The sequence below is a fragment of the Telopea speciosissima genome, chromosome 3 (genome assembly GCF_018873765.1).
Source record: "Telopea speciosissima isolate NSW1024214 ecotype Mountain lineage chromosome 3, Tspe_v1, whole genome shotgun sequence".
Taxonomy (NCBI): domain Eukaryota; kingdom Viridiplantae; phylum Streptophyta; class Magnoliopsida; order Proteales; family Proteaceae; genus Telopea; species Telopea speciosissima.
Genome location: NC_057918.1, coordinates 32668520 through 32696038, shown reverse-complemented (window position 1 = coordinate 32696038; position 27519 = coordinate 32668520). Strand labels below are relative to the sequence as shown.

Here is a 27519-nt window from a genome sequence, read left to right as displayed (position 1 = left end):
GAGGATGAGATGAGGTGGTTGGGAGAGTCCTAGTATGGTAGGAGTCCTTCTTTCGGAAGGCTCTCTCGCGTAGAGCGGAGTGGAGAGCTATTTTCGGGGTCGGGCTCTTATTAAGGTAAGAGTCCATGTAGAGTGCGATTTCGTATTGCGCTGGGATCGTGGTTCGATCCTCATCCCGTGATTCTCGGGATGTGCTGACGTGGCCTCACGATCCCCGACGGGGCACTATAGTAGCTTCTGTGAAGGAGGGTTCGGCCTCGGAGGTCGGGCTAGGAGGTCAGCTTGGGAGGTCGGTCTTGGCAGTCACCTCGGCCTGGGAGGTCGGCCTGAGAGGTCGGCCTGTAAGATTGGTCTCGGCCAGGAGTTTATGGCTGACTTGTGTGGGCTCGGCTCAGAGCTCAGCCCCAGCCTCGACTGACTTTTGTGGGCTCGGCCAATAGCTCCGGCTGACTTGTGTGAGCTCGGCTCTGTCAGGTGACCTATCGAAGACCAGGTCGGCCCGATTTCCTGCTCAGCTCAGTTCGGTTCTTGGATTGACCTCAAGTCAGCCACATGGCAGTCTCTGATTGGTGGGGTGTTTTATGCCTCATCAATGGATAAGGTAGCCGGTCTTGGATACATTGTTAGGCCAATGTTGCTCCCAATCTTGAGAAAACAACAAAAGAGAAAAAACAAGAAAATAGGAACCTTGCGTCCAACCAGAAAGTTTGGAATCATGCTTGGGTTTCAAAGGCTTACAACTTTACAAGTAATCGCATTCAATAGTTTCTCCAGTTTTGGGGAGTATAAGGACATTAGCAAATAGCAACTCTCCTAGTACGTTTGTTGGATACCGGGTGACCCCCAAGAAACCGACTACCTACCTATTCTTACGATTCCTTCTACCAACAAAGGAAAAAATTGTTACGATTCCTAACTTTCTTCTCTCCTTTTTTCGTTTTTTTTTTTTTTTTTTTTTGGTGTGTCCCACATCCTCTCCCTCCTCCTCCCCCTTCGCAGACAAAGGAACAGCCACTCCACTCCACTCCACTCCCGTCTTCTTTCTCCTAATGCTGCCCCACCCGTTGCCACACCACACTTTACCTTGTTCTTCATCCCAACCCGGTGTAATCATAGTGAAATGCATCAATTACCATAGGTCTCGATCTCGTAAATTACCCACACCACACCTTACCTTGAGTACATATTCTTCGCAAGGGGTGGGCAGTGAGTTGGGATGAAGAATAGGCGGTGGGGGTTTTGTTCCTCTGTCGACTACGAAGGAGAGGATGTGGGGCCCACAGATTGAAAAAGGGGAGAGAGAAAGAGTGAGGAATCGAATGAGGACCTGATCCGGGCGGAGAATGTACCATTTGCCCCAAACATGTATTTTCTGTTGGTGAGGGCTGAGGGGTGCGGAGGGAGCCGGGGTTAATTGAGTAGAGAACATGTTATACACATGACTAATCGACTACGGCATAAGACATAAAAATGCCTAAAGACGTGTTTGGTTCGGCGAACCAAATGATGCTGAATCCGTTGGTTCATGATTCTCGATATAACAAACCGGTTCTACACGACGGTGCACTGCTTCCGATTCAAGGTGACCGACGGATTCATGACCAACTGGCTCCGATGTACATGATTGGATGGACTCCTGTCTAGACAAAAGAGCTCTGGAGTTAGGCGGGTACTGTTCACTGACGGTGGCATGAACCATTCATTGTCGGCAAAAATCGTCTTTAAAAGATTTCTCCCCCCCCCCCCCCCCCAATCTCCCCCAGATGTGAAAGCAAGTTTTGGAAGTCGACAAGTTTGTCTCTTCTCTGGAGTCTTATAAAAGCTGGGAACAATCTAAAACAGGTAAGAAGCAGAAAGTTCACCGAAAAAATGAGAAAAAAAAATAAAAAGTAAGTGTTTCTTTATTTCTCTGTTTTTTTTATTCATTTTGAAAAAATAGAGAAGACAGAAACTTTAATTTAGAACTTCTCTGTTCCAGAAACAAAAGCGTGAAATAATGAGGGGAGGGGAAGGGAGTTGTTTTAAAGAGTACATTATCACTTTGATGGACAAAACAGTAATTTCATGTTCAAAATACCTCCAATGCAAGTATGCAACTTCAACCACCACCACCAACTTTTTTGGGTATTCAATGACATTTTTTAAATTTTATAGAAGTTATAAAATAGAAATTACTGTGCATAACAAATGCACTTGGTAACACATTTGTTTGTCCAGAAATTTGGTCCAGAAACAGAAATGTTATCACGCAGGGCCGAACCTTAGTAGTAAATCTTCATACCTTAGAAGACATTCTTAAAAGTTACCAAAAAAAAAAAGAAGACATTCTTAAAAACTTTACTGAAATTCCTGTAATACCTTAGAATAGTAGGGAATATTGTCTAAGGAAAAGGTTCACATCCATTCAGCGGTGGGTCCTACTAACAGTCGACCCCTGCCATTCGAGGTACCCATGTCGCACAGTGTGTTTCCATTTACTAATATACAGTGGGTTTCTTTTTCTTGAAACAAAATTATTGGATTTGCCCTTCAATAACCAGACCAATGGGTGTATTTAAAATAATCAGCAAGGCAAGAGGCTGGGGGTTTGTTGCCTACATTCATGTTTTATTTTGCAAGCTCAGAGATTACACAGGGCCGAGGATTTCATCCACAAAATTATCCAAACTATTCTTAACAGCGTAACCAAAACAAACAGCATTAACAACTAAAGAAGTTGACATTATTTGGGACATTACCTTCTCATGAGTTCTCTTCCTTCTTCCAAGCATGTGCCTAAAAGTTACACGAGTCAAAATACGGGTTTATGATCACCTAAGCAAGCAAGCTGGAATCATTTCTCTTCCAATAAAAGGGACGTGCATGCTAGCAGGGATACCAACTCCTCTTTTGTTGCCAATCCAAAACCTTGCCATCTAATTCTACCAAAACTGTCCAGCAGGAAGATATATCTGTATGCAAGCGACAGTTAGATTCATACTTCAGAAACAATACCTGTGTAGTAGAACCATGATGAACTGAAGTAAGCACAACCATCATACCCTGTCAGAAGGTTCAAAACTTTAAGCTCTTTTCTGAAATAATAGTGGTCGCCAAATGAATATACAAACTGCCTTTGGAGAGCATTGTTCTTTTCATCAGCACTGGACTTTCGCATTATCCGAAGAAGCAGTCGCTTTATGGGACTCATGGATAACAACCAAGAGTCTATAAACGAAACCTGAAAATATGACATTAATCAATAGATCAAAACTACATGTTATTAAGATTTGTGAATGGTGTGTGGTTTGTGTGATTACACTTTCATCAAAAAACTAAAAAACTAAAAAAAACTAAAAAAACTTTAAAAAAAAACTACATGTGATTAAGATTCATCAATCCAGAACAACCCAATAATTGTGGGTGAAAGCATATCAATTACAAGACAAGACAGGGATTTAATTTGGTTAAAAGAATTATTAAATAGGTTCAAGTCCTTCTGAAGTCGTCTGGGTGGAGTTAACAGATGTCCTTTAAAAGAAATGTGCTTTGCTATTAGTGACAAAATTAAGATCTCTGAGTAAAACTTTTAGCTCTACAACATAAGCTTGATGAACAATTTAGACGAAGCAAGGCTGCCATCACAAGGGTATGGTTATATTAAATTCTGTAATTACCTCGTATATCTGAATATTACTTGACGCCCTAAATGCTTCCGAAATGGTACAGTCCAAGAGTCAATCATTGCCTGTCAAAGAAAAGAAAATTATATGAAAAGAGCAACTGAAATATAAAATTCCCAATAAGATTCTTAACTTCCAACCATGTGTTTTGTAATCCAGTTTTATATAAGAAATATGGATGAAGTAATATTCCCCAAGGCAACGGTTAAAATGTATGGAGGAAAGTGGTACGGCCATCTGTGGGTTCTGTCTAGCTATCTGGAAATTCCATTAAAAAAAACTGGTTTTTTTATCTCCATGGAAAGCATCCAAGATGCAGAACCTTTTAGCCACAGGTAAATAGGAATGCCTAGAATATAGGTGTTAGATGGATTGAAGTGATTAATTGGGTTTAAGAACCTGAATCTTATAAGGAATTAAGAACAGCTAGGAGATAGGGTTGGATAAAATTGTTGGACAATGGCTGTCACTCAGAGGGGGGTGAATCAGGGATTGAAAATTTCTTTTCCCTTTTTAACTGACTCTCTACTGAGACTGACAACTCACACCCAGCACTGGAACAGTCAAACACACAGTCGTGTGCATACCCACACTGTAACCAATATGTGGCCAAGCATACTAGGTAGTCCACATCCATCCTGCAGACAAGGCACTTCCAAATATCTACACAAGCAATCCACAACACAAAATAAATGTGGTTCGGCAAATTGCCTAAATATAAAGTCAATGGACTTATAGAATGCCCTAAAGTTTTGCACAAGCAAGACTAGGTATTTCAACAAGTACAACCTAGGGGTAGCATACAAGTAGACACAAGAACTAAAATGAAACTACCTAGAGGTAGAAATCCTTACAACTGTGCCCGGATTTGTTCCTGATACCTGGAGAGGACCTTGTGTCACTAACTTCTGCTTTAATGAGCACTAGAATCTTCAACTAACCCAAAATAATGGATAACTTGAATCTTCAAGTGTGTGCAAGCAAGTGGGGACCTCTTGCTTCTCTCTTCCTTGTCTTTATTGCAAAGAACCCTCAATAAGTGTTCATAAAGGCTCACCTACCCTTCAAGACCTTCAATGGAGCTTCAAAGCTTCAAGAATGGTGGTTGAGGATGATTCAGTGCACTCCCAACAATCCCATCTACCCTCTACAAGTGTTTCTTGATTTTCTAAGGCTTAACAACTCCAAAACCACCCACAAAGGGGTTAATCATGTTCTAGGGACAATTTGGGGAATACAGCAAAAAGGGGGCAATTCCGACTTAAACTGAGCAAGATATGATCACTTGAAGTTGGACCGTTGGATTAGAGTAAGGGGAAGGCCCAAATCATCCCAAATGGAATCTGGGTTATATTGTGATAATGTGTCTCATCACAACTAGGCAGCATGTATGATAGCCGTCAGATCACAGAGCCAAAACACAGGTTGATTAAGGATCGTCAGATCGTGGGGCAGAATGAACATTGAGCGGGATGAACGACAAGGAATGAAATGGAATCTCGATGGAGAGTATGGTATGTGCACGCTACATGGCAACAATGAAGGATTCAGCACATCGCGGCTCAACGAGACATTTTACATGCAACGAATCCTAGAGCACGTGGGGGACTCTTCGACGTCAGTAATGATATGCTTCGAATGCTTCGAAGAGGACCGTCTGATCAAGATCTAAGTCACGAGATCTTGGTCTAACAACTCTTATTCTAGAACGGAAAAACAACTCAAATTTCTCATCTCAAACACGCTGCTTCCCAAGAGGGGCACATTTTGCACCTTCTTTGAGTCGAAACATCGGGTACTTCACGGGCATTGATTGCCATGGCCATTGGAAACCCAGACATAAGAGTCTCATGTAATGCCAACCCCACGGCCCTGTGCAGCCTTGCACAGCACCTCACGCGCGGTGTGCCCGCCAAGCCAGCACTGGCTAGCTGCTGCTGCACCTACATGCGGGCATGGCTGCCAGCCCTGTGCAACTGTTGCAGGCATGGCTGTAGCCTGCCCCATATCATGTTGTTGTTACTGCCATTCATGTGTGGCCAACCATGCTGCCTGCCACCTGTGCTACCACGTGGCACACTACCACCTCATCAACTTTGCCATGTCATCCCCTGCTGATGTCATCAAATGGGACCCACATCATCAAGAATTGCGTGAAACCCCTCATTGAGACGTTTTGTCAAACACCTTCGCCTTCTGGAGTGATCGTACGGAAATGGCCATAACTCCCCCATCTGGAGTCAGATTGTCACAATTCCAGTTGCATTGGAAAGGTGACTCAATGCGCTACAACTCTCCAGAAAACCCCTTCTTCCAATTCTGCCACTTAGCCTGCCCAAATTGGCTCCGAAGCTGACACATGCTGCAACTGATACATCTGACACATCTTGACACTTGTACACTGTACACAGCCCCAACTGAAAATATTGACGAACAATTACAAACCATAAAACAACAAAAATTAAGTGTCTGAGAAAGGAGGGGGGGAGTAAAGAAGTGTCATATTAAAGAGAAAATGAAAGGCAAAGATTGTGGAAGGTTATTGACATGATTGATCAGGATAGAATTACTTAGTCTAGATTCCAGGGCGGTGGGTGACCTTGACAGGGTTCTTGATAGGTCTAAGCAGGTTTCTATAGTACTTTGTTGGCTTGGTTGGTGGCAGGGATGGTTCTGTGGGTCATGTACATCGATGGGATTGATGGAATCAAAAAGAAAAATGAAGATTGAAGGTCCTAATGTTTTAACAGATCATTTTCTATTGCAGATCACAGGAAACATTGGGAAAAGAAAGGGAAAAAAGAAGAATAAATGTAGAAAGAATGAATAAAGAGGGAAAAGCGAAGAGTTGATCTCTAGAAATCCATCTAGAATGTGGAAGAGTCCACTACAACACCATGAATCCATATGGCTTGAGGAGATTGTTAGCCAATTCTCAAGTTCCATTGGTAAACCCAATGACAGAGTTGGAAGACAGACTGTATAAAGAATGAAAACCTTATCCATGATATAGGTCTTCTAGGAATCCATCTAGAGTGTGGAGGAGTCCACTGCAACACCATGAACCTATATTAGTTGAGGAGATTGTTAGCAAATTCTCATGTTCCATTGGTAAACCCACAGACAGAGTTGGAAGTAGGAACAGAATGTATAAAGAATGAAGACCTTATCCATGATATAGGTCTTCCAACACTTGGGCAATGAAACGACACAAAAACATGCGCTTCAAAATTACATTTCTGACAAGGTGGCCAACCATATAAAGGGATTGAAGCATCCCAAGGAGGTAAAAAGGTGCAAAGATCTACCTCTTTGATTGGGCATGAAAATTTAAATAATCTATTCTGGTTCATAAAGCTTCTTCTGGAGCTAGTTGGAGAAATTATTTATTGGAGGTTTAAAACTTAAAGTGTCTTTCCCTGTGTCTTTTCATACATGAACATCAGGGGTTAACCTTCAAGAAGATACAATGTCAGAACAAGAAGATCATAATTCTACAGATATCCCACTACTAGTGTAAATTTTCTGCAGCTACCAAAAAGAAAAACCAGTGAAACAGGTGATACACTCATTATATATTTTTAAGAGATAATAATATTGCCGACCTGAGAGCTTGCTCGAAATGAAAGACACAGTAAAGATGCCGCAGGTACAATCATTTCGTTAGCTTCCACTCCAATTCCTTCAGAGACAATGGGTAGTTTAAGACTTTTCCCATCCGAGAAGTTCACTTCTATTGTGGGAAACTTTGCAGCAGATATGGCTGGAATTATAATTTTATTCGCCATTGCAAACTGAGAAGCCCATCAGCAACTATCAGGCCATTAATAGCAGTAGTACATGGGTTCAATTGTTACGACAACCCACACAAATCTATCCAAAACAAGATTATGAAATGATAAATTAGCTGCCCTAAAAAGATTGAAAAATGAAAATACAACAAGGACATTATATCAATTGTTTAGTTCCTTGAGAAGTTAAGATGGTAACCCAGTAAAAAAAGAGGGGAAACAATTGATTACCTTACCACCATGTTTCTTGAGCTCAGAAATGTCAGCAAAGTATCCTCTATTCATTTCATCTGCACTGACCTAAAGCACATGGAGTGAGTTTCGGTAAGTTAATTTAGTTTTCAATTTTCTACCCTTTTTCACTAACTTTACAATGCAAGAGGACTAAAAAAATTCAAGTCCAACGAATGGCCACGTACAGTCTAGCGCGCTCCTTCTCAATGGCAGCTTTGTTGCCGATCTGCAAAGGAATCGGTTTTTTCTCTTTAAGAAATTGTAAGTGGGTTCCGGAAGGAGGAGAAAACAAAACAAGATTGCGAAGTTGAAAATTGAAAAAGAGGGAGTGGAGGAAGAGAATACATAGTCGGTGGAAAGTTGATAAAGAAAGAAGACAGGGGAAGAAGAACCTGGTAGATGTCGAGGGAGCGACAGAAAGTCTTCTGTGAGGGGAGAGAGAAGAGCTCTTCTTCATGGCTTCCTCTGAGGAGCCTCGTGAGTGCAGCTTTTCCGATCGTGTTACATTGGTGAGCCTCCATCAGACGCTTCACCCTCAGCATCTTTCAATCTTGACTCTGATCCTCTCTCTCTCTCCCGGCCTTGGCCTTGGCCCTTGGCGGGTAAAAACAGGAAAATGAGAAGTTGATAAACAGAGAATCCTGCCGCACGATGCGCACAGCACTACGTGCACACATGGGCGATGCTGCGCTGCACGATGCGCACAGCACCCCAGTAGTACTGGGGGCGATAAAGGTGGATCGGGGACGGGGTGTTTTGGGTCATCTGTGTTTCAAAAAATCGGAATTGGAATCGGAATGGCCATAACCAGTCCCGTTTCCAACTCTGGCTATTCTGGAACAGCCGATTTTAGGGTTTTGTAACCGGATCTCAGGGATTTCAGATCTGAAGATCAATTCTAAGCATGGTTTTAAAATCAAGAATAAGATAAGTGAATCGGCCAATTTGGATCGGAATCGGCTGACACTAATCTCAATATCCACCGCTCCTAATCATTTCTTCTTGAATCAGTCAATTCCTAGTCATTTATAATCCATCTTGAATAGGAGTCATTGGACGGATTCATGGGCCGATTCTCGATTCCTAAACAAATTTGATTTTCACCATAAAATAGCTTAGATTCCCATTTTCATGAACTGGTTTAGGCTGACTTGGGTTTGATTCGGATCGTAATCATCTCTCATCGATTTCGTTCTGATTCTAAGTTTTAAAACCTTGTTTCTAAGGCTTTTAGGATCAATTCTAGTCGATTCCATTCCGAGTGAGACCGATTCAACCCTGATTCCAAATTTAAAATCCTTGGTTTTGATCTAGTTCCTTTTCTACCTAGGGAGTGAAGAGAGAGATGGCAGCCTGGCTTGGAAAGGGCCATTTTGGGATTTTAATCCTCTCCAATTCCTAAAAGTGTGCAATGCGACAGTGTCGGGTGGAGATGTCGACACCTAGCAGCTTGGATATCCAACTGTCCAAGCTGCTAGGTGTCGACATTTCCACCTGCCACTGTCGCACTGCACACTTTAAGAGTTGGAGAGGTTTATATTCCCTCATTTTGTTACAAATCAAATCTACTTATCGTAATCACAGTGAAAGAGGTATTCCTTCACCGATACCCATCATTGTAGTGAAACGGGTTTCAAAAAATAAATAGCCATTTTGAAACTTCAACTAGTAGGGAAGAATATCAATTACCCTAGGATTTTGTATGAACCCTTCTTCCACAATGTAGGAAAACTCTCTTAAATAGTATCATCTTTTATGATTGTAAGCTCTCCAATAGGGCTGCAATAGGGTCGGGTTGGGTCGGGCTTTATAGAACCCTAGCCCAACCCTAAGTCCCCTTAGTTCGACCCAGGCCCGACCCGTTCCTAACTCAGGGCCTAAAAAATCCAACCCTGACCCGTCCTCAGGATCGGGCCGGACTGACTCTGATTGCCCTGATCATGGGGAGGGGGAAGGAAATGCATGGATTAGAATGAGTTGGGGAAAAAATTATCAATTTTACATAAAATAACACTATAATAAAATGTATTATATCGCTTATTATCTTCATATATAATATATTATATAACAAAATATGGATGACTTTTAAAGTTTATAATATATATATATATATAAAACTTAAAACAGGGCCAGGCCAGGCCAAGACCGAGGCCTCAACCCTGGCCCAACCCTGACTCAAGGCCAGAAATTTCCAACCCTGACCTGCCCTCGGGGCCAAATATCACAGCCCAGACCCTGTTCGGGCTCAGGACGGGTTTGGATCGACAGGGCCAAACTTGCACCCCTACTCTCCAATACTACCAAGCAATTTGCATAGGTGCGCCACCTCATCAATCCGTAAACCTATTGCTTCCTTGACCATAAGAACCCCTTCCAAATTTTTCCTTTCTATGATAAAAGCACTATATAGTAAGGAAACAATATGGTAGTAACCTCCTAAATCAATTTGCCAACATATTCAAGATTTAATCGCCTTGAATCAGGCCGTGCAGTGTTAAAGGTTGCTCCATTGTGACCTAGTGGTCATGGGTTCAAGTCTGGAAACAGCTGAAAACAGGGGTAAGGCTGCGTACATTATGACCCTCCCTAGGCCCTGCAGTGGCAAGATCCTTGTGCAGTGCATATGCCTTTTTTTTTAGCTATTCCATGTCGAGATCAACCACGACCCACCAGCAGAGTTGTTGTTGATAACAAGAAATCGAAAATGGATTGGGTGAATTGCCCTTGCAAATCGGAATCGGCTGAAACCAGAAACAGATCAGAATCAATGGAAATCAATCTGGAGACTGATTCCAAGTTTTAAAACCTTGGATACTACCCCAAAATTCCTCAAAGACCAGGATAATATCAATGTAAGATTCAAGCTCACATTCCATGCCTTCAAATATCAAATATTTACTCCAACCATCCAAATTGAGCCCAAATGTCATGTTGATGCAATTGACTAAGAATTCCAAAGCAGAGTTAATCCACAAAACAGGAGAATCAAAGCCCAATACATATCATACTCGGAACAATGTTAGGACAACTCTCTACACTCATTGCAAAAAGAAAAGCCTCGACAAATATATATCAACAACTAGAATACAAAAAATTTAACACCCTTTCAGGCAAGAAAACACATTTGAGATGAATGGCACACCTATCAAACCCAATTCCCAACCCAAACAACCCCCCCCCCCAAAAAAATGAAAATTACAAATGTGACCCTGCAGCTGTCGTACATAAGATACAACGCATGCGAGATGCACCCGACTGGGTATCATCGTTATCATCATCATAATCATATAATCATGATTTGATACAGATTCTTGAAAATTTCCTTGGGCCCCACTCTTACGACCGGTGGAATTTGTGGAATCCATGAGACAGGTAATATGGTAGGCATGACAGCAGAAGAATGCAATGACTGAGACATTCTGAATAGAGAAGGGATCGAAGCACACACAACACCTTCCACCACCCCTAGTTTTCGACTTGAGCTCCATTGTTCCCATACCAGCTACTTTAGCATTTGCCTGAGCTGCTCTATTATCATCCCTTTTCGCTCGAGTTTCCTCTTCTCCAGTATCCAAGTAAACTGCATGCCGGGCTTCCTTGTAATATTTAACCAACAAGTTGACACAGTCTGCCTGTCAGTTACAAAGAAACACAAAAGTCAGCATCCAAATCTATCCCCAAAGCAAAGAATCGTAGGTTAACAGCTTCTGGCGGGATATAAGGCAATAAAAAAAGATGGCAATGGACGTGAATAAGAATGCAGAAATGGAGAATGTCCCCAGAATACCTTGAGGATATCGTTACATCCATGTCTTAAAGATGTCTCAGTCCTGTAATCCGTGATAATCTTGACCAATCGATCCCTAAGCCTGCAGATGAAACACAGATGAGATCGCAGAAGAAAGAAATATTCCCATGGCTTCTTGGTTTTGTGCACTCAATTCAAAAGAGAGATGATAGGAAATGTGGTAGAGGGCCGGATAGGAGAAGAGAATAGTTGCAGGAAAAGGGGAAAGAGATCACACAATCATACGCACTCAATTCACACACTCTCAAAGAGTAAACTCAAGAAACTAATATTCAGTTCATTATGTCCTTTGTTGGGTTACATGCAAGTATTTAAAGAAGAAAATAACAAGGCTCCTAGATAGACTATGAAACGGAAAATAACAACTTACAATATGAAACTCAAGCTCAAACTCAAACTCTAACGTACTTAAACTCATTTAAGGAGATAAACTTATCGCAAGGCAGCGGGTTTTGAAGAAACGTGTTCGAGTCTCTTTCCACTGGCAGTTAGAGGATCAGCAATGGCTGAGTTCAACTGGAACTTGGTTTCGTCAATGGAGAGCTGCGAGGGGAGCTGAGATGCGAGGAAGGAGGAGGAAATCCAGGAGCAACCGGGAACATATGCTTCCTTTTGTTCAATTCTCTGATTCTCTGCCTGTAGAACTGAAGGGGATGGGTTGGGTTTCAGTGAGAGATGTAGAGGGTTGCTGCGTGAAGGGGATGGGGTTTCAGTGGTTCGAAGTACTTTTTTTTTTTTTTTTGTCTGCAAAAAAAGGTAGAGGGGTAATGGGAAAGTTACGGCGGTTTTGTTCAATTCTCTGATTCTCTGCCTGTGGAATCGAAGGGGTGGATTGGGTTTCAGCGAGAGATATAAAGGAATGCTGCGTGAAGGGGATGGGGTTTCAGTGGTTCGAAGAAGTACTTTTTTTGTTGTCTGCAAAAAAAGGTAGAGGGGTATCGGGAAGGTTACGGCAGGAATGGGAGGAGATGGGGTGAGAGTTTTGATACAACTTCTCTGTCTTGCAACAGAGACTTTTTTTTGGGGGGGGGGGGGGAGGGGGGATTGGTGGAAATAGGAAGATGGGGTGTTGCAACAGTCGGATGGATGGGGTTGTAGCGGTTGGTTTGGGTTTACTGTTCATTGTGAAAGAACAGTAACACAGTAAAGATATAGGGAGGAAAGCTTTTTTTGAAGGAAGAGATGGATGGGGAAGGATGTGGATCCTTCGGCTCTGATACCAAATTGGTGGAGGGCCTGATAGGAGAAGAGAATAGTTGCAGGGGAAGGGAAAGAGATTACACACACTCTCAAAGAGTAAACTCAACAAACTTCTATTCAATTTACTATGCCCATTTTGTTGGACAGGTTCTGTTTGGGTTTGGCTCTCCAAATCCTTTCATGCTGGTCCAACCAGCCAAGTGATACTGCATCAAAATGACTAAATCAACAGACTTAGAACTATGGATGCATCAATTGAAAATTCAACAAAAATACTGTGAGAAGACGATCACAAGCAATATCTTATTTATCCTCTAGAGAGATAGAGTTTTGAGCGAAGTCGGCAGAGCGTAAACAAAGGGAATTAAAAAGCCAGTCAGAAGACCTTGAAACAAGACACAAAAAACTTAAAAAAGTGAGGAGAAAATGAATCCATAGGATTATAGAGTGCATATTAGTTCAACGCAGATAACATCAGTGATTGTCTGGAGAGCAACTCTTGGAGCTCACAAGGAGAAAGTCCAAATACTTGTCGCAAGCTCTGAAGTATTTTGGAGAAATTATGCTCACAGGATATGGAAGTTTCAACATTAAGTGGGCTGTAGTGTATCATCTTGACTAATTCGAAAACATTCCATTCTAGCTAGTTTTCTAACGTAGCACACTGACCAGGAAAAATCCCTACAATGGCAGAATAACCAAAATATTTTTAGGCAGTTTTGTCAAATAAATCCAAAAGAAATACTTTTTGTGTGTAAAGAATGAGGCCAATGCAAAGACTTTTGCTCAACAAATGGCCCATGTCAACCAGTCATCCTATCAAGTTACAACAATAAAATTTGACCTTCTCCGTCCAATTTATCGATTGGCAAATTTGGGCACATTGATAAGTCAACCATGACCCAAATCTAGCTTGACCGTCAATCAAAGGGATATAAGGACCACCTTTTTGTGCAAGAAACTTTCTATTTTATAATTTTCCTTTCCCAAATCTAACTCAAATATATTTCAAAGACATATTTTAATGGATAACAGAAATTTGATCTAAGAGGAAAGAATAGGTGAAGGACAGAGGATCGCCATGAACTCGACCACAACAGTTTCCGAAACCAAAAATAAAAAGATACAAATACAGACACTATCAACAAGCTGCTTCAATGGAAATGAAGCCACACCTCTGGAAAAGTCTCAAATTCTTCGACAAAAATAACTAAACATAAAAAATCCATTTGCCAGCAAAGAATTCCACTTTGAATAAATTGAAGAAAAATGAAAAAAAAGCTGCCAAATGAAATGTACAAATCAAGACGCAAGAGAATAATAACTGGTTATACTGACCGGGGTATCGTCAAACCATTGGGCACCATTTTTACAATATAAAGTGGATCAAGATTGCCAACAGTGTGTTCCAACAACACACCCACCTGCCATTGTTGGAAACATTAACGAAGTGAGAGATAAGAAAATAGTGCAAGTGTGCATTCTATATGACAAGTCATATTTACGCATATTCTTCACAATGAAAATTGTTACAACCTCTTATCCCAAAAGCTCGAGCCGTTATGGGCCACAAAAACGTATATCAACACATAACATCGCCCTGCACACGCAGGCCCCCCATGCACACACACACGGCTCTGCACATGGCACCAAGGGAGCACAACCAACGGGTAGGGGCACAACAACACATTACACAAACCCTTCACACTTATCAGGTATCAAACACCCGGCCCCCTGGCTCTGATACCATGTTATAATCACTTATCCCAAAAGCTCGAGCTGTTAAGTAAGGGTCACAACAATGTATATACATAACAAAATTGAACTATCGTTTACCATTTCAGGTTTGTGGAGACACTGTTTAATTAGTTCTTCCCAAAGTTCATCGTCATGCTGCATGGCCACAAATTCAATAGCCTGTGACAGTCACAAAGCTTTACCAGTCAATCCCAAAATTCAATTATCATAGCAATACGAATTGGAAGGAGAAAAAGGTCTCTTCCAGAAGAAAAACCTCTTTCAAAATTGGAATAGATGAAAGAGAGTCAAGAGACAAGGTTACCTCTTCTATATCCTCCAATTTATTTATGATAACAGCAAGGGCCTGCTTTGAATTTCCCATCCTCCCAAGGATGAACACCTGCTCTCTCAGAAGATCTCTTTTGACACAAATGTCATATGCCTGAACTTTAACATAAGAATGTCATTTGATTATCAGAGTATTAAAGGAACCACCATTAGTCTATCTAGTTACAATGCAAACCTTTTCAAGTGTGTAATGCTGACTACTACGAAGAAAAGGAAGCAGCATCTTTGGATCATAATCTGCATAGAGCTCTACCTATAAAGGTAAAACAAACATATATTAATCATTAGATAAATTAATATGAATGACAATTCAACAGAAAGTATTTAGATAATTTAATATATTTCAAGAAGTGTGAGAATAAGGGGAGGAGGCATTGTTCATCTAAAAGGTGATTAACTCGAACTATTGCAACAACTGGGTGACCATACGATGATTTAATTCAAAACCGTATGACATAAGGGTGAGAAACCAACAGATCAAAACATTGTAAAATGAGGACAACTAAAAACAGCATTTCTTAAACTGGACAACATCACCCAAGGTAGCCCACCAAATTAAAACATATGTCGAAGCAAATATCAAGGCATTTAAGCACGAGAAAATCTTGTCGTAACCAAAGTTGGTAAAAAAGAAGTTGTAACCTTATTTTTTTGCCCTTTTAGTACTATTAACCACTTCTTCTTTCAACATGTAAATTGTGAACTCAAAAAGCGTGAGACAATGACAGCTCTTGAAAATGTCATAATGGCAAGTCACTTTCAAATTATTTAAAAAATCTTTTTTTACCACTGACTTAAAGAACTTTAGGGAATAAGATGAGGGGAAATCAAAAGAAGGTTACAACAAGATGCAACTTTATATAAATAAACTGGGGTAAGATTAATTACTAAAATTCCCATTTCTGTTTATTACATTGGTCTGACAAGTCACCCATCAGCAATCCTTCTCAAAAAAGTGAAAAGATATACTAATAACTCTCTGATTAATTGTCATATTAATTAATCTAATCCATGCATTTATTAGTCCATTTTTTTATTACAATAAAATTTCATTTTAATTTATTAGTTACATTAGCACTTAGCAGTTTCAAAGTTTTGAAAATGTTCACTCCATTCATAAGGAAATAAAATCTACATTTAGAGAGAGAGAGAGAGAGAGAGAAAGAAACAGATAATTGGTAAGCGTTTAACAATATATTGGCTACCTTGCAATACTAATACATAAACATTCAATTGTTCACAGGCTTTCCATGAACGACATTTGCAAAACAAACATCTACTCTATAATCCATTTGTTGGCATCATTGGGTCAAATTAATTTTACTGCTTTGCCCAAACACTAGTTTAAAAGAACACATATTTCATGTCTGTTTCCAGTCAGGTTAAAAATGTTTCCTGGAACATATACTGAAAACAAAAACTTTAGGTATTATGAACATGACAAAGCTATGAAATAAAAAGCAGCGCTGCTGTATCAATCCAGAATACAACACATATTTCAAACTCCCAAATTGAAAAGAAAATCTTTACTAGGATGAAATGGAAACTTTTCCCATTTTATGAGATGATTTTGTTCATAAAAGCTCAAATCAATGACATAGTTGTCAAGGCGGCAAGGCGATCTAAGGCGGTGAAGGGGTGCCTAAGCGCTTAGGCGATAAGGCGACCGCCTAGACGCCCAAGTGTTATTTTTTATTTCCCATCTTTTCTAACATTATTTAGTATGCTACAATATATACTTTATATCATAAAAAATCAACATTAAGCCACATCAAGTCATAAAAATCAATATCAAGCAACATCAAGTCATCAAAAATCAATATTCAGTCACATTAAGTAATCAAAAATCAATATTAAGCCACATAAAGTCATCAAAAATCAACATAGAACGAGAAGACAGCAGAACTGAAGAAGCAAGCTATTGGAAGTTTGAAACAATCAACACATACATTTGGTTTATACTATTCTTGGAAAATATGATCTTATCAATAAGTAATTAAACTGCTCTCAATTTAGAGAAATGTTCTTGTTCTCTAAGAAGTTTGACTGATCAAATGATTTTATTTTTACATGAGACTTTTTGTATTAGGTAGAACACAAAACCAGCTTTCCAACAAATCCAAGATTGTTTAAATCTTATTTATATTGAAGGAATTATGTTCTGGTCAAACCTTATTTGGTGTGCATGAATGTTGTCAAAATATCTCTGAATGAGAATATTTTTTAAAATATCAAAACAAATGAATATTTTACCACTTTGGGTTTTTAGCAATGTTTTATCATATTAAGATTTATGGAATTTTCAGATTTGAGAAAAAACTCAGCATTAGAAAGTTGAAAATTTCACCCACCGCCAAAAAACCAGTTTTTGTTCTTGAACTGGGGGGTTGAGTTTTTATCCTTTTGGAATTTGATTTTTTTAATATTTTTATTGGATTTGAATAGGGGATATTTGCTTATTTATGAATAATATCTAAAGTAAATGAAATATAAATATAAAAACATTTACTTAATTGATATTTGGCATAAATAATTGCCAGAACCTGGTCCGATACCAATTAAATCAGTGCAAGGCGCTCTGCAATATGGCAACAGTTGCCTAGGCCCCTAGAGATCCACCTGGACGCCTAGGTGATGCCTTGACAACTATGATCTATGACAAATATAAAGGTTGATAAAAAGATCCAAACCCCATAAAAAACTTCAACCATAGACAATTAGACAACCCAAAAAAGTTGAAAGTAGGGGCCTGCTGCCAAAACAAAAGCATTATATCTAACCAGACATTGACTTTACTAGATCACCTAATATCATACATAGATATACCTGCATGTCATGGAAGTCCTTCCCAGCATGTGGATCAGTTTCAAAAAGTGAATGCAGATACGAGTGCAAGAAATATCTTGAATCACACTTATCATTGGCATCCAAGATTTGTGAAACTACTTCAGATGGAGTAATCATGTCCCTGTGTTGGATCAGTAAAGAGACTGCACGTTTGCAGTCCAATACCATCAGTTGAACAACCTGCAAGAAAAACAAAACCCATAAGAGAGAGATCCAATTCTCAGATTAATATATCCCCATGTAACAAACCCAAAAAGATGAGAGCAGAACCTATTAGATAATTTTAAAAAACTGCAAATTAAAGGACACACAACATACTCTAGGACATTCCTTTTGTTTAAAAAAAAGCACAATATATAAGGTATCATAGTTATCAAGGTGGCAAGGTGGCCAAGTCGTTGGAGAGGGTCCACAATCAAGGCGACACCAACAAGGCGGACCAATGCGCCAGCCTAGGCAACCAAGGAGCCTGGACATCTAGGCGACACCTTGATAACTATGTTAAGGTATGAAGTTTATAAGACAACGCTCAACCCAAAAAAGGCTTAAAAATCAATCTCTCAACTGAGGCAAAAGCATGGCAACAAATTTAATGAATTTCACTGAAAACATGAATTTGTGCATTCAGAATAAGTAAAACCAATAGCTTCTTTTCTTTTTTAACCTTGTTACACACCCCTGAAATGCTATTTGACTTCACAAAAACTTCAACCTCATCTTGCATTACAATACCTTGTCATGAATGGCATCATGTAAATTATGTTTTTCGATGAAGTCGAATATTTCAGGCTTCATAATCTGAAAATGAACCAAATAACCAAATCAAAATCAAAGCAAGAAACATTCACTGAGCTATGCTTTATCTGTTTTTTTACTGTGTATTACTCTGGTTGGTTGTATGGCCATGTGTAATGACTCATGTGCCATTAGAAAACTTACATCGGCATACAATGCTAGTGCTCTCTCATATTGTGCATTGATTACGTACAACTCAGCTAATGCCTGTAATGGAAAGCACTGTCAATACAAGACAGAACCATTTACAGGACAGTATAAATAAAAAGACATAACAAATAACAAATCTTGACCTCTTTGAGTGAGTCGGTCATAGACGAAGTATTAAACTGAGGTTCTATTGCTGATATCACAGGCAAAGCAGAATATATTGCTGGTGGCCAGGATTTAACAGTTGATAGGAGATCCTTGTGGAAAGATGGATTTGTTGCTAGGGCTACAAGAGCCACCTGCAGCATAACATACAATACTTGTAAAGTTGAATAATTTGTAAATTGGAAACAGCATACGATATACACCTGTTTTTTAATTACATACCTCATAAGCAGTATCACGCAACCTGGGGTTTTCTGTTGGTATGTATGGAACCAACACCGGAAGCTGGCGGAGATGAGCAAAGTGGAAAACCCATCTGTGAGAAACAGTCCAATTAATAACAAGCAATGTACAGAAAAATAATTACTAGGACATTTACACTACCTCTCCCATGCAGAAGCAGATCCACGTAATAACTTGGGACATAGAGACGCAGCTTCAGCATATTTCCTATCCAAAATCAGATGATCAAGATATCGCAAACCCACCTGAACATTTTAAGAAAAATAAACATTTCAAAATAAAAAATAAAAAAAATAGGCTAGGATGCAACACCTTACATATAGAATAATTCTAAGATGATATCTATAGAATCAACTAAGCTGCAAAAGCGTACCAAGAAAGATAACACAAGATACATAAATAAAAAATAGAAGTATTCAACAAATACCCAGGAAAGAAACTGGAAAGTTCACACAGTGATAGAATTATCACAACATCAGAAATTCAAGTACATATACAATGTTACAGTTTGGCATATTTTCGACCCGAACCCTAACCCGAATCCAAATGTAGGTTTGGAACCCGAGGTCATAGCACCGTGTTCGTTATGGAATGTCGGTTGGGTATTCGAGCAGGTAGAAGAGGAAGATGGAATCCAAGCAGCAATTCGACGTCTGCCGATAAAACGACATATACCTCCCCCGTGCGGTTGTGGGATCCACATAGATGTACAACTCGTGGTAAGGGACCCTAACCTCGTATTAGGTGTTTTTGGTATTATAAATATGTCCGTGTGGGTTCGCATACGAAACGCATCAACTTTTAGATGTTCCGACACGAAAAAAACAAAGACAGAATTCTCAGGTTGATGTACTAATCGATTGCTGCATCAACCAGAGAATTGTGCCACCGCGAATTTTGCTCCTTGAGGCGCGGGGCCCAGTGTTTTGAGTCGGGGATCTCACCGCCGCACCCCGAATACTGGATTGGAATGTTTTCCCCAACATTCTAGGACCCATGGGGCCCACAAAATCCAAATACCTGCGCAGGGGTCGGCTTATTGTTTAAACAAACAAAATCTTACAAAAAGACAAATTTAGAATGAGAATTGAATTTGGATTATGTGAGTTATTAGGTTAATGACACCAATTAAACACTCACATGACACCTATCAAATTCACAACCGCCTTATGCTAGATTAACAAAGAAATCAATTATACTTATCCATTACAACCTTCTATACTAATCTAATCAATTAAAGAAAAAAACTAAGACCCATTAACACCCCACCCAACCGACTAGTGTTTTAGCTTAGCAAAGGAAGTTGAAACAGAGAAGGAGAGAAAAGAAGAAGAAGAAGAAAGGGAGAAGAAGGGTGCCGGATTAGAGTGGATTTGCTAGCCTAAGGTAAAATCCTCACCTCCTCATCTTTTCTCTAATCTAATCATAGTGAACCCTACTAAACCATGTTGATTTTCAAAGTATTGGAATGAACCATGTTCTTTCAATTCCTATAGTTTATGAAATTGGGTTTTAATTTATGGAATTAGAAGCTAAAACCCACGTATATATAAACCTTAACTCTATGCTAACCTTAGCATTAACCTATTCACAGCTCTAGGGATTGAATTAAAATAAAATGATTCATATTCAGCCACATAGAGCTGTTTTATCCAAAGACTGATTTATGAAATTACCTTCATGGCTGTACCCATCTTCAAAACCCCGATTTTTCCATACAAATCGATCGTATTATGGTTCCATTCATAGTAATGATCACGCAAACAATGTTCATGATCAATTGAATGAGGATTCTGCCCAAAACCTCATTAAAGATTCTGTTTTCTGCATTTTTGGGGCTGCTGTGCATCTCTGGTCGATGTCCTAGTCGACTAGGTCATCAACCAGAGAATGCAACTTCAGTTTTTAAAACGCTGCCATCTCAGGTTGGTGTCCTAGTTGACTGGTTCATCAACCAGAGAATAACTATTTCAACTTTTAAAACGCTGCCATCTCAGGTTGATGTCCCGGTTGACTGCCTCATCAACCTGAGATGCTGTTTCACTTGTGAACTAGACCCTGTCCAACTTTACCACGAGGTAACCTTAGGACTCCACACGAGTTCTTGACGCTTTTTAACACCGGATATGGTTGACCATTCGTAGGACCTTACCATTCACTCGTCAAGTCGCGCCGACCACCGACACCGAACAAAACCCAACATCACTATCTCGATCATAACAAGGTAAGTGGGATAGGCTTTGATTGTTTTTGAAATGTTTGATTTCATTCTTGGATACAATTGTCAATAATTATTTGCATATCTGAATTCCAATTTTTACATGTGATAATTATTGTTCCGTTATTTGTGATTTATGAACGTGAACAATGTACTGTGAAATATGCCTTGTGAATATTTGTGTTAGAATAGACGCCGTAGTCGGCTTGGAAACGAGTGGTATGGTGTGCCGCAGTATGGGATGCGGGAGTACTGTACACCTTGTACGATGTCATTTAGATGCACATGGCTAGGGATGTCATTTCCTTAATGCTACAACCCTTACCAACAGGCGTTCAGGTGTTGGTGATCATAGCCCCTTGTCCCGAGGAGTACATGCCGGGGTGGGGTCCAGGCTATGATTATCAGGGGTCTACCCACGGGAAGGTATACCGTACCGACGACCGATGTGGGCCCCATGCAACAATTGAGGTACGTCTTAGGGAAATGGGAAGGAACTGAGATCATTACCCGAGTTGTTGGCATGGCATTGACCTAGTGACTTAGGCATTGCTTGTTAAATAAAATTAGGTTTAAAAATTAATCCATGCATATAGGATCTATGCTTTTATGTGTGTGGTCTATCTTTACTTGCTGGGCTCAGTGGAGCTCACCCCTGTGGAATTTCTCTTTTTCTTTTAGATAATACTGCAGGTGGATATCATGGTGACAGGGAGGATTGTTTCGAGCCGAAGAGTTATGGTGACGATCCATATGCTGATATGGACGGAGAGGTGTGTGACCCCTATTACTTGGACGATCCGAGTGTGTCTGGAGAATAGGGACTGATAATGTAGACCGACTTCCTGTTTCTTTTTGTTCTTTCCTTATATTCTTTTGATGGATGGAAATCCATTGTAAATACTAGGTAGGTTACTTTTCCTTTTGGAGAAATGTACATGCAATGTAACCGAATGTAGGGAATAGTAAGTGGACTAGAAGACTAGAACTTTATGTAAATAATACAACTTGTGCGTACTCTGACTAAGTAAGTTTGTAAATATTTTAATCTTTTGGTTGCTTGTGACTTGTACTTACTGCATCTGGATCCTGGAGGTGTTTGAGTACCTCGGGTATTCGGGTCAGCCATCGGATCCTCCTAAGGGGGGTGCCGGGGTGTGACATACAATCAGTTAAGTATCGTGCTATTTAAATAAACCAAAAAAGGTGAAGAAAGGGGTGTACATAAGATTGTAATATTTAAGGGATTATCTAAGCTAGAAAAGCTCATGGAAAGAGACGCTAATTCTATAAAAAATGGATTCAAAAAAATCCTTAGAGAATCATTGGAACACCAGAAGCCAGAGAAACACTAACATGACATGAATGCTGTCGTACAATTACCACTTTTGACTCATACCATTAATGACATTCACAAAAATGGCATGAAAGAAGGAATTATACAAAAAGCTTATCATCTATATTCTCTATGTTTCAGAACCAGTCCTCAAAATCTGACTAAAAACAAAAAAAATAAAAATCGCAAATGTCAGTTACAGCTTTCAACCGTTGAACCAAAAACAATCCAAACATTTTAATTCATAAGAAGAACAATGAAAATCTTGCAAATTAAGTTTTCCTTTTCCTTGTACACATGATGCAGTTCCTATTTGTGCCATTTAATTTAGTTCTAAGTGGAAATTATCCATTTGTGCCATTCTAAATCAGTTTTTAAGTAGAATGGCCACAAATGGATAATCTCCACTTAAAACTAAATTGAATGGCACAAATAGGAACTGCATCATGTGTACAAGGACTTATCATCTCTATTCTCTATGTTTCATAACCAGTCCTCAAAATCTGACTAAAAACAAAAAGAAATTGCAAATGTCAGTTACAGCTTTCAACAGTTGAACCAAAATCAATCCAAAACTTTTAATTCATAAAGAAGAACAATGAAAATATTGCAAATTACAATGAAAATATTGCAAATTAAGTTTTCCTTTTCCTTGCACACGTGATGCAGTTCCTATTTGTGCCATTTAATTTAGTTTTAAATGGAGATTATCCATTTGTACCATTCTAAATCAGTTTTAAGTAGTAAATACCCTAATGACAAAGGAGTTTATGCATATGGAGTCCTAAAGTATGGATGCAAATATGCAATATACACTGGACAACTGTTTCTTTTAAGGGCTTTGGAGTAAACTGTAGAGTTCTAACAGTTTAAAAGTAACAACTGTTTCAGTCGCAACCTAGGGTTCTAAACCATTGGGGCCCACCCTAAATTAATAAAAAAATAAAGAAAACAGAGAAGTTGCAATTCTGTAATTTAACAGGACAGTTCAGGGCCCTTTTGGAAAGGCAAAACAGAATCTGGGACCAAAGACTAATAAATTTGGAGGGAGGGATCTTTCTGGAATGTTATGACTAGGCCAAAATGGGAAGTAATTCTGAAAGGAATACTTGAGGGTAAATAACCAGAGAAGTTGTCCTTAAGTGAAATTCTGAAATTCTATTTCATCATCTTCTCAAGTCTCGACAGAGTGAGAAATCCCTTTCCTAATATACCTGTGAACACCCTCCTCTCATCAGATCGGTCTTTTGAGATGGTGGTATCAGAGCAAGTTACGTCTTGTCTCCTTTCCAGGTTCAGTTCCATCTTCACTTCCTGTTTCCTAAGGAACTCGCACGATATGGATCCAAATGTCTTGAGACTTCAGGATTAGATTGCTTAACCTTAGGTTGGATCCACTCAATAATTAGCCAAACCAGCAGCCACAAAAATTAAGAAAACTCCTGCAAATGGGACCTGGGGGCAACCCAGGACTCACATTTGGTTGCAGAATTTAAAAAAAAAAAGACCATCCCTATGCCCAAGGCTCTCGCTCCCGCAGGGTCTGGGAGGGGCAATGTATGCAGCCTTACCCCCTTGCTTAGCAGGAGAGGATTTTTCCAAGTTTTGAACCCGCAACCAACAGGTTGCAATAGTGCAACTAAACCGTTGAACCAACAGGTTGCAGAATTGATCTTCATAAAATTTTGAACTGGAAGACTCAAGTTTGAGTATGATTGAACTCAGATTTTATGAACAGAAAGTACCACCATATACGGGGGACCTCTGGTTCAACTGCAGCCAGATCTGATTCTGGTCAATCAACCAAACTGCTGGCCAACTGGTTGTTTCAAAGGAGCTATATTTAGCGAAACTAACCCTACAGTTGAATAGCACAGAACAAAGAAATTTGCAGAGAATCGAAGAGAAATCTCAATTCCCCATGAACTTCAATTGTTTTCCCTTCAGACAAAGAACTGAAGACTTCTTTAAAAATAAATAAAGGGAGAGGGCTCTCTGAGCAAGAGGTATAGAGGACGCACCAATGAGGTGCGATGGAACGGTTTCATACAGAAGAGGGCAGCAAGGTCATTTCATATGAGGAGAGAGAGAGAGAGGGAGAGAGGATGCTAGCCTACCCTCCCCTGGTGGCTCAAAGAACCTTTTCCAAAAAAAAATCCCATTGCTTCTTCAATCGATTGCACCATTACTATATTTATACAAAAGCAGATTGAGCTGACAAAGAGAAGGGTTTGGCTGTTGCTATCGATGGAGATGCTTCTGTCTCAATTACTAGTCCACATGTACCAAATGAAGAAAAGTTTCCAGATCAGATTGACAATGGAGAGGTAGCACTTAGCAGGTCAAGGTTGGAAGGATACAGGAATTCCAGGGAAGAAACGGTTGTTTGGGATGGAAATCTCCAACTAACCACCACACGTGCCCATTCCAATCCAGATCTTCTCTAATCTTGGCTTCTCTAGATCATTCTCCATGCAAGCCCTAGCTACGCTAGGTCTCAAGAGTATTTTAGTCGGCCCATCAATCTACAAAACTTTTCTGTTAGCTCCTGCAATAGATCTGAGGAATGATTTAAAAGGAAGATGAGGGAGGAAGATCCACACTGGCGCCAACGCAGATTCGGCTGCTGGATTAAACTAAGGCGATCAGAGAAAAAAAATAATGCCCCATTAATGACTGGATCATGATCAAGCAAGTACTCTTCCTCATCCGGATTACCCATCGGTCGAAATCCAGGCAAGAGGAGCAGGAGAGCTAGCAGCAATATAAATCCTAATGAAGAGAATAGGAACTAAATATTGAACCAAATCTCCAATAAACCCCAAATAGAAAGTAAAACTATAGCGATGTAGATGGGAATTGAAGTACTTTCCAAGTAACCAAAAGTCATTTGCCTCAATACTGAGATAGTGAGATTTGCCATTATAGAAGAACTACAGTGTAAAAGGTGGATAACTATTACCACATAATCTTCCTTTAAGGAATCCAATACAAAGTATATGCTTTAATAATTTGTTGTAATATGGGTTCAAGGGTAAAATTGTCATAGGGGTAATATTGTCCTTGTACCTATTCTAGACTGTTTTATCTCATATTATAAATAAAGAATGGTTGTAGTCACTCTGACTAAGCCAATATTCACTCTCTCTCTCTCTCTTGCCCTAGCACCACCGCCTCCTCCCACCACCTTCTGCCAACCTACCGCCACCCACCCGCCTCCTCCCAACCTTCCACCTCCTTCCCACACTTCCGCTACCCTTCCGCCTCCCTCTCCACCTTTCTGCCCCCTCCCGTGGGAGTCTCGTCTCCTCCAGCTTTTGTCGGTTTTTCTTTCCCACCTTGGTGGTAAGCTCTCCCACCAAGGGCCTTTTTTTGCCCCCATATGCATTGAAGACTATTTGAGTTTTTTTTTCTCTCATTCTTGATTGAGTTTTTTGAACCGGCAACCATGCCTGACAATTCCAAGGTTACGTCTGCTTCCTCTGGCCCAGACAGCACATCACTTGATTTTCTTCCATTTCCAGCCAGCTCCATTAAATTGAATGGCAGCAATTATCTGTTCTGGTCTCATTCCTGTTTGTTTGCTATTGGTTCCCGTGGTCTCTCTGGCTACATCACTGGAACAACTGTCAGGCCTACCGATGTTGGTTTTGCACAAGATAAGTGGATGAATTTTAATTTTTTGGTCATGTCTTATCTAATTAATTCCATGGATCAAGAAATTTCCGGCCGCTACCTTCTTGATACGGCTGCCAAGATCTGGAAGACAGCCCAGGACACGTACTCTCAGGTAGGGAATGCCGCCCAATGTTATGAACTCCGTCAGAAACTTCACTCGACAAAGCAGTTGAAGTTGTCTCTCTCCCAATACTATAATAAGATGTGCACTTTGTGGCAGCAATCAGATTTTTTGGGCACCTTCACTGCAACCTGTGATGTTGACACTACGGCTTTCCGAAAGTGGGAAGATGGTTTATGGGTCTTTGATTTTCTGGCTGAACTAAATATTGAGTTTGATCCGATCAGGGCACATATACCGAATCGTGATCCTCTACCCACTCTTGAGCAAGCCTATGCGATTCTTGCGGCTGAGGACAGTAGTCGTACAGCCATGGTTCATCCCATCACTCAGGAGAGATTGGCTCTCCTCTCTTGCTCTCAACCTACTTCTATGGGACCTTTTCCCGCGGCACTGGTGGTGATCGTGTGACTGGTGATCGCCCTCCTATTAAGTGTGACCACTGGGGGAAGGACTGGCATATCAAGGACCGTTATTGGAAGCTTCATGGTCGCCCTGCAGATACCTGTGGGTGTGGGAAGGGCGGATCAAACCGTTCCAACAATGCCCGTGCAAATCAGGCATCTACTGAAGTGCAGCCTACTGACCAATCTCTTTCACAAGTAGTAGCTGAACTACAACATCTCCAGGACATGATGACTCATTTGGATACATCTTCTTCAGCATCTGCGTCTCCTTTATTGGCTGGCTTCAGCTGTTTCCCTGCCTTCTGATTATTCTACCACTCCTTCCACAGGTATTTCATTTGGTGGGAATTGCTCCTCGGTCATACTCGACTCTTGGGTTATTGACTCTGGTGCAACCGACCATATTTCCTCTCTTTTTTTTTCGCTACTCTCCTTTATCTGGTCATAATAAGGTTCGTGTTGCTGACAAGTCCCTTTCTCCCGTCTCGGGAAAGGGATCGGTTTAGTGCACTTCTTCTCTGTGTCTTTCATCTGTGTTACACGTACCTAAGTTTTCTACTAATTTATTATCCATTAATAGCTTAACTAAGGACTTAAACTGCAAAGTGACATTTTTTCCAAACCATTGTTTGCTTGTTTTTTCCAGACCATTGTTTGTTTCAGGACTTGGTAACAAGTCGCACGATTAGATGTGGTAAAGTGGTTGGTGGTCTGTACGTGCTTGATAGTTCCCCGGCAGCATTGACATCTCAAGCCTTGTCTATCTTCTGATTCTG

The 27519-nt window shown here is 40.2% G+C and overlaps 1 protein-coding gene and 1 pseudogene across 1 annotated transcript in view; both read right to left on the bottom strand.

Annotated features, from left to right (window-relative positions):
- Positions 1–2763: 2763 nt before the first annotated feature.
- Positions 2764–8290, bottom strand: LOC122653864 (annotated as a pseudogene).
- Positions 8291–10728: 2438 nt separating this feature from the next.
- Positions 10729–27519, bottom strand: part of LOC122655707 (vacuolar protein sorting-associated protein 41 homolog) — a 57729-nt gene continuing 40938 nt past the window's right edge. Inside the window, 13 exon segments of the mRNA XM_043849995.1 lie at positions 10729–10974; positions 10977–11319; positions 11475–11556; positions 14034–14119; positions 14532–14612; positions 14758–14877; positions 14959–15036; positions 17610–17810; positions 18363–18428; positions 18570–18632; positions 18719–18874; positions 18963–19056; positions 19125–19228. Of these exon segments, the coding sequence (XP_043705930.1) occupies positions 10883–10974; positions 10977–11319; positions 11475–11556; positions 14034–14119; positions 14532–14612; positions 14758–14877; positions 14959–15036; positions 17610–17810; positions 18363–18428; positions 18570–18632; positions 18719–18874; positions 18963–19056; positions 19125–19228 (1566 nt within the window). The 3' untranslated portion in view covers positions 10729–10882.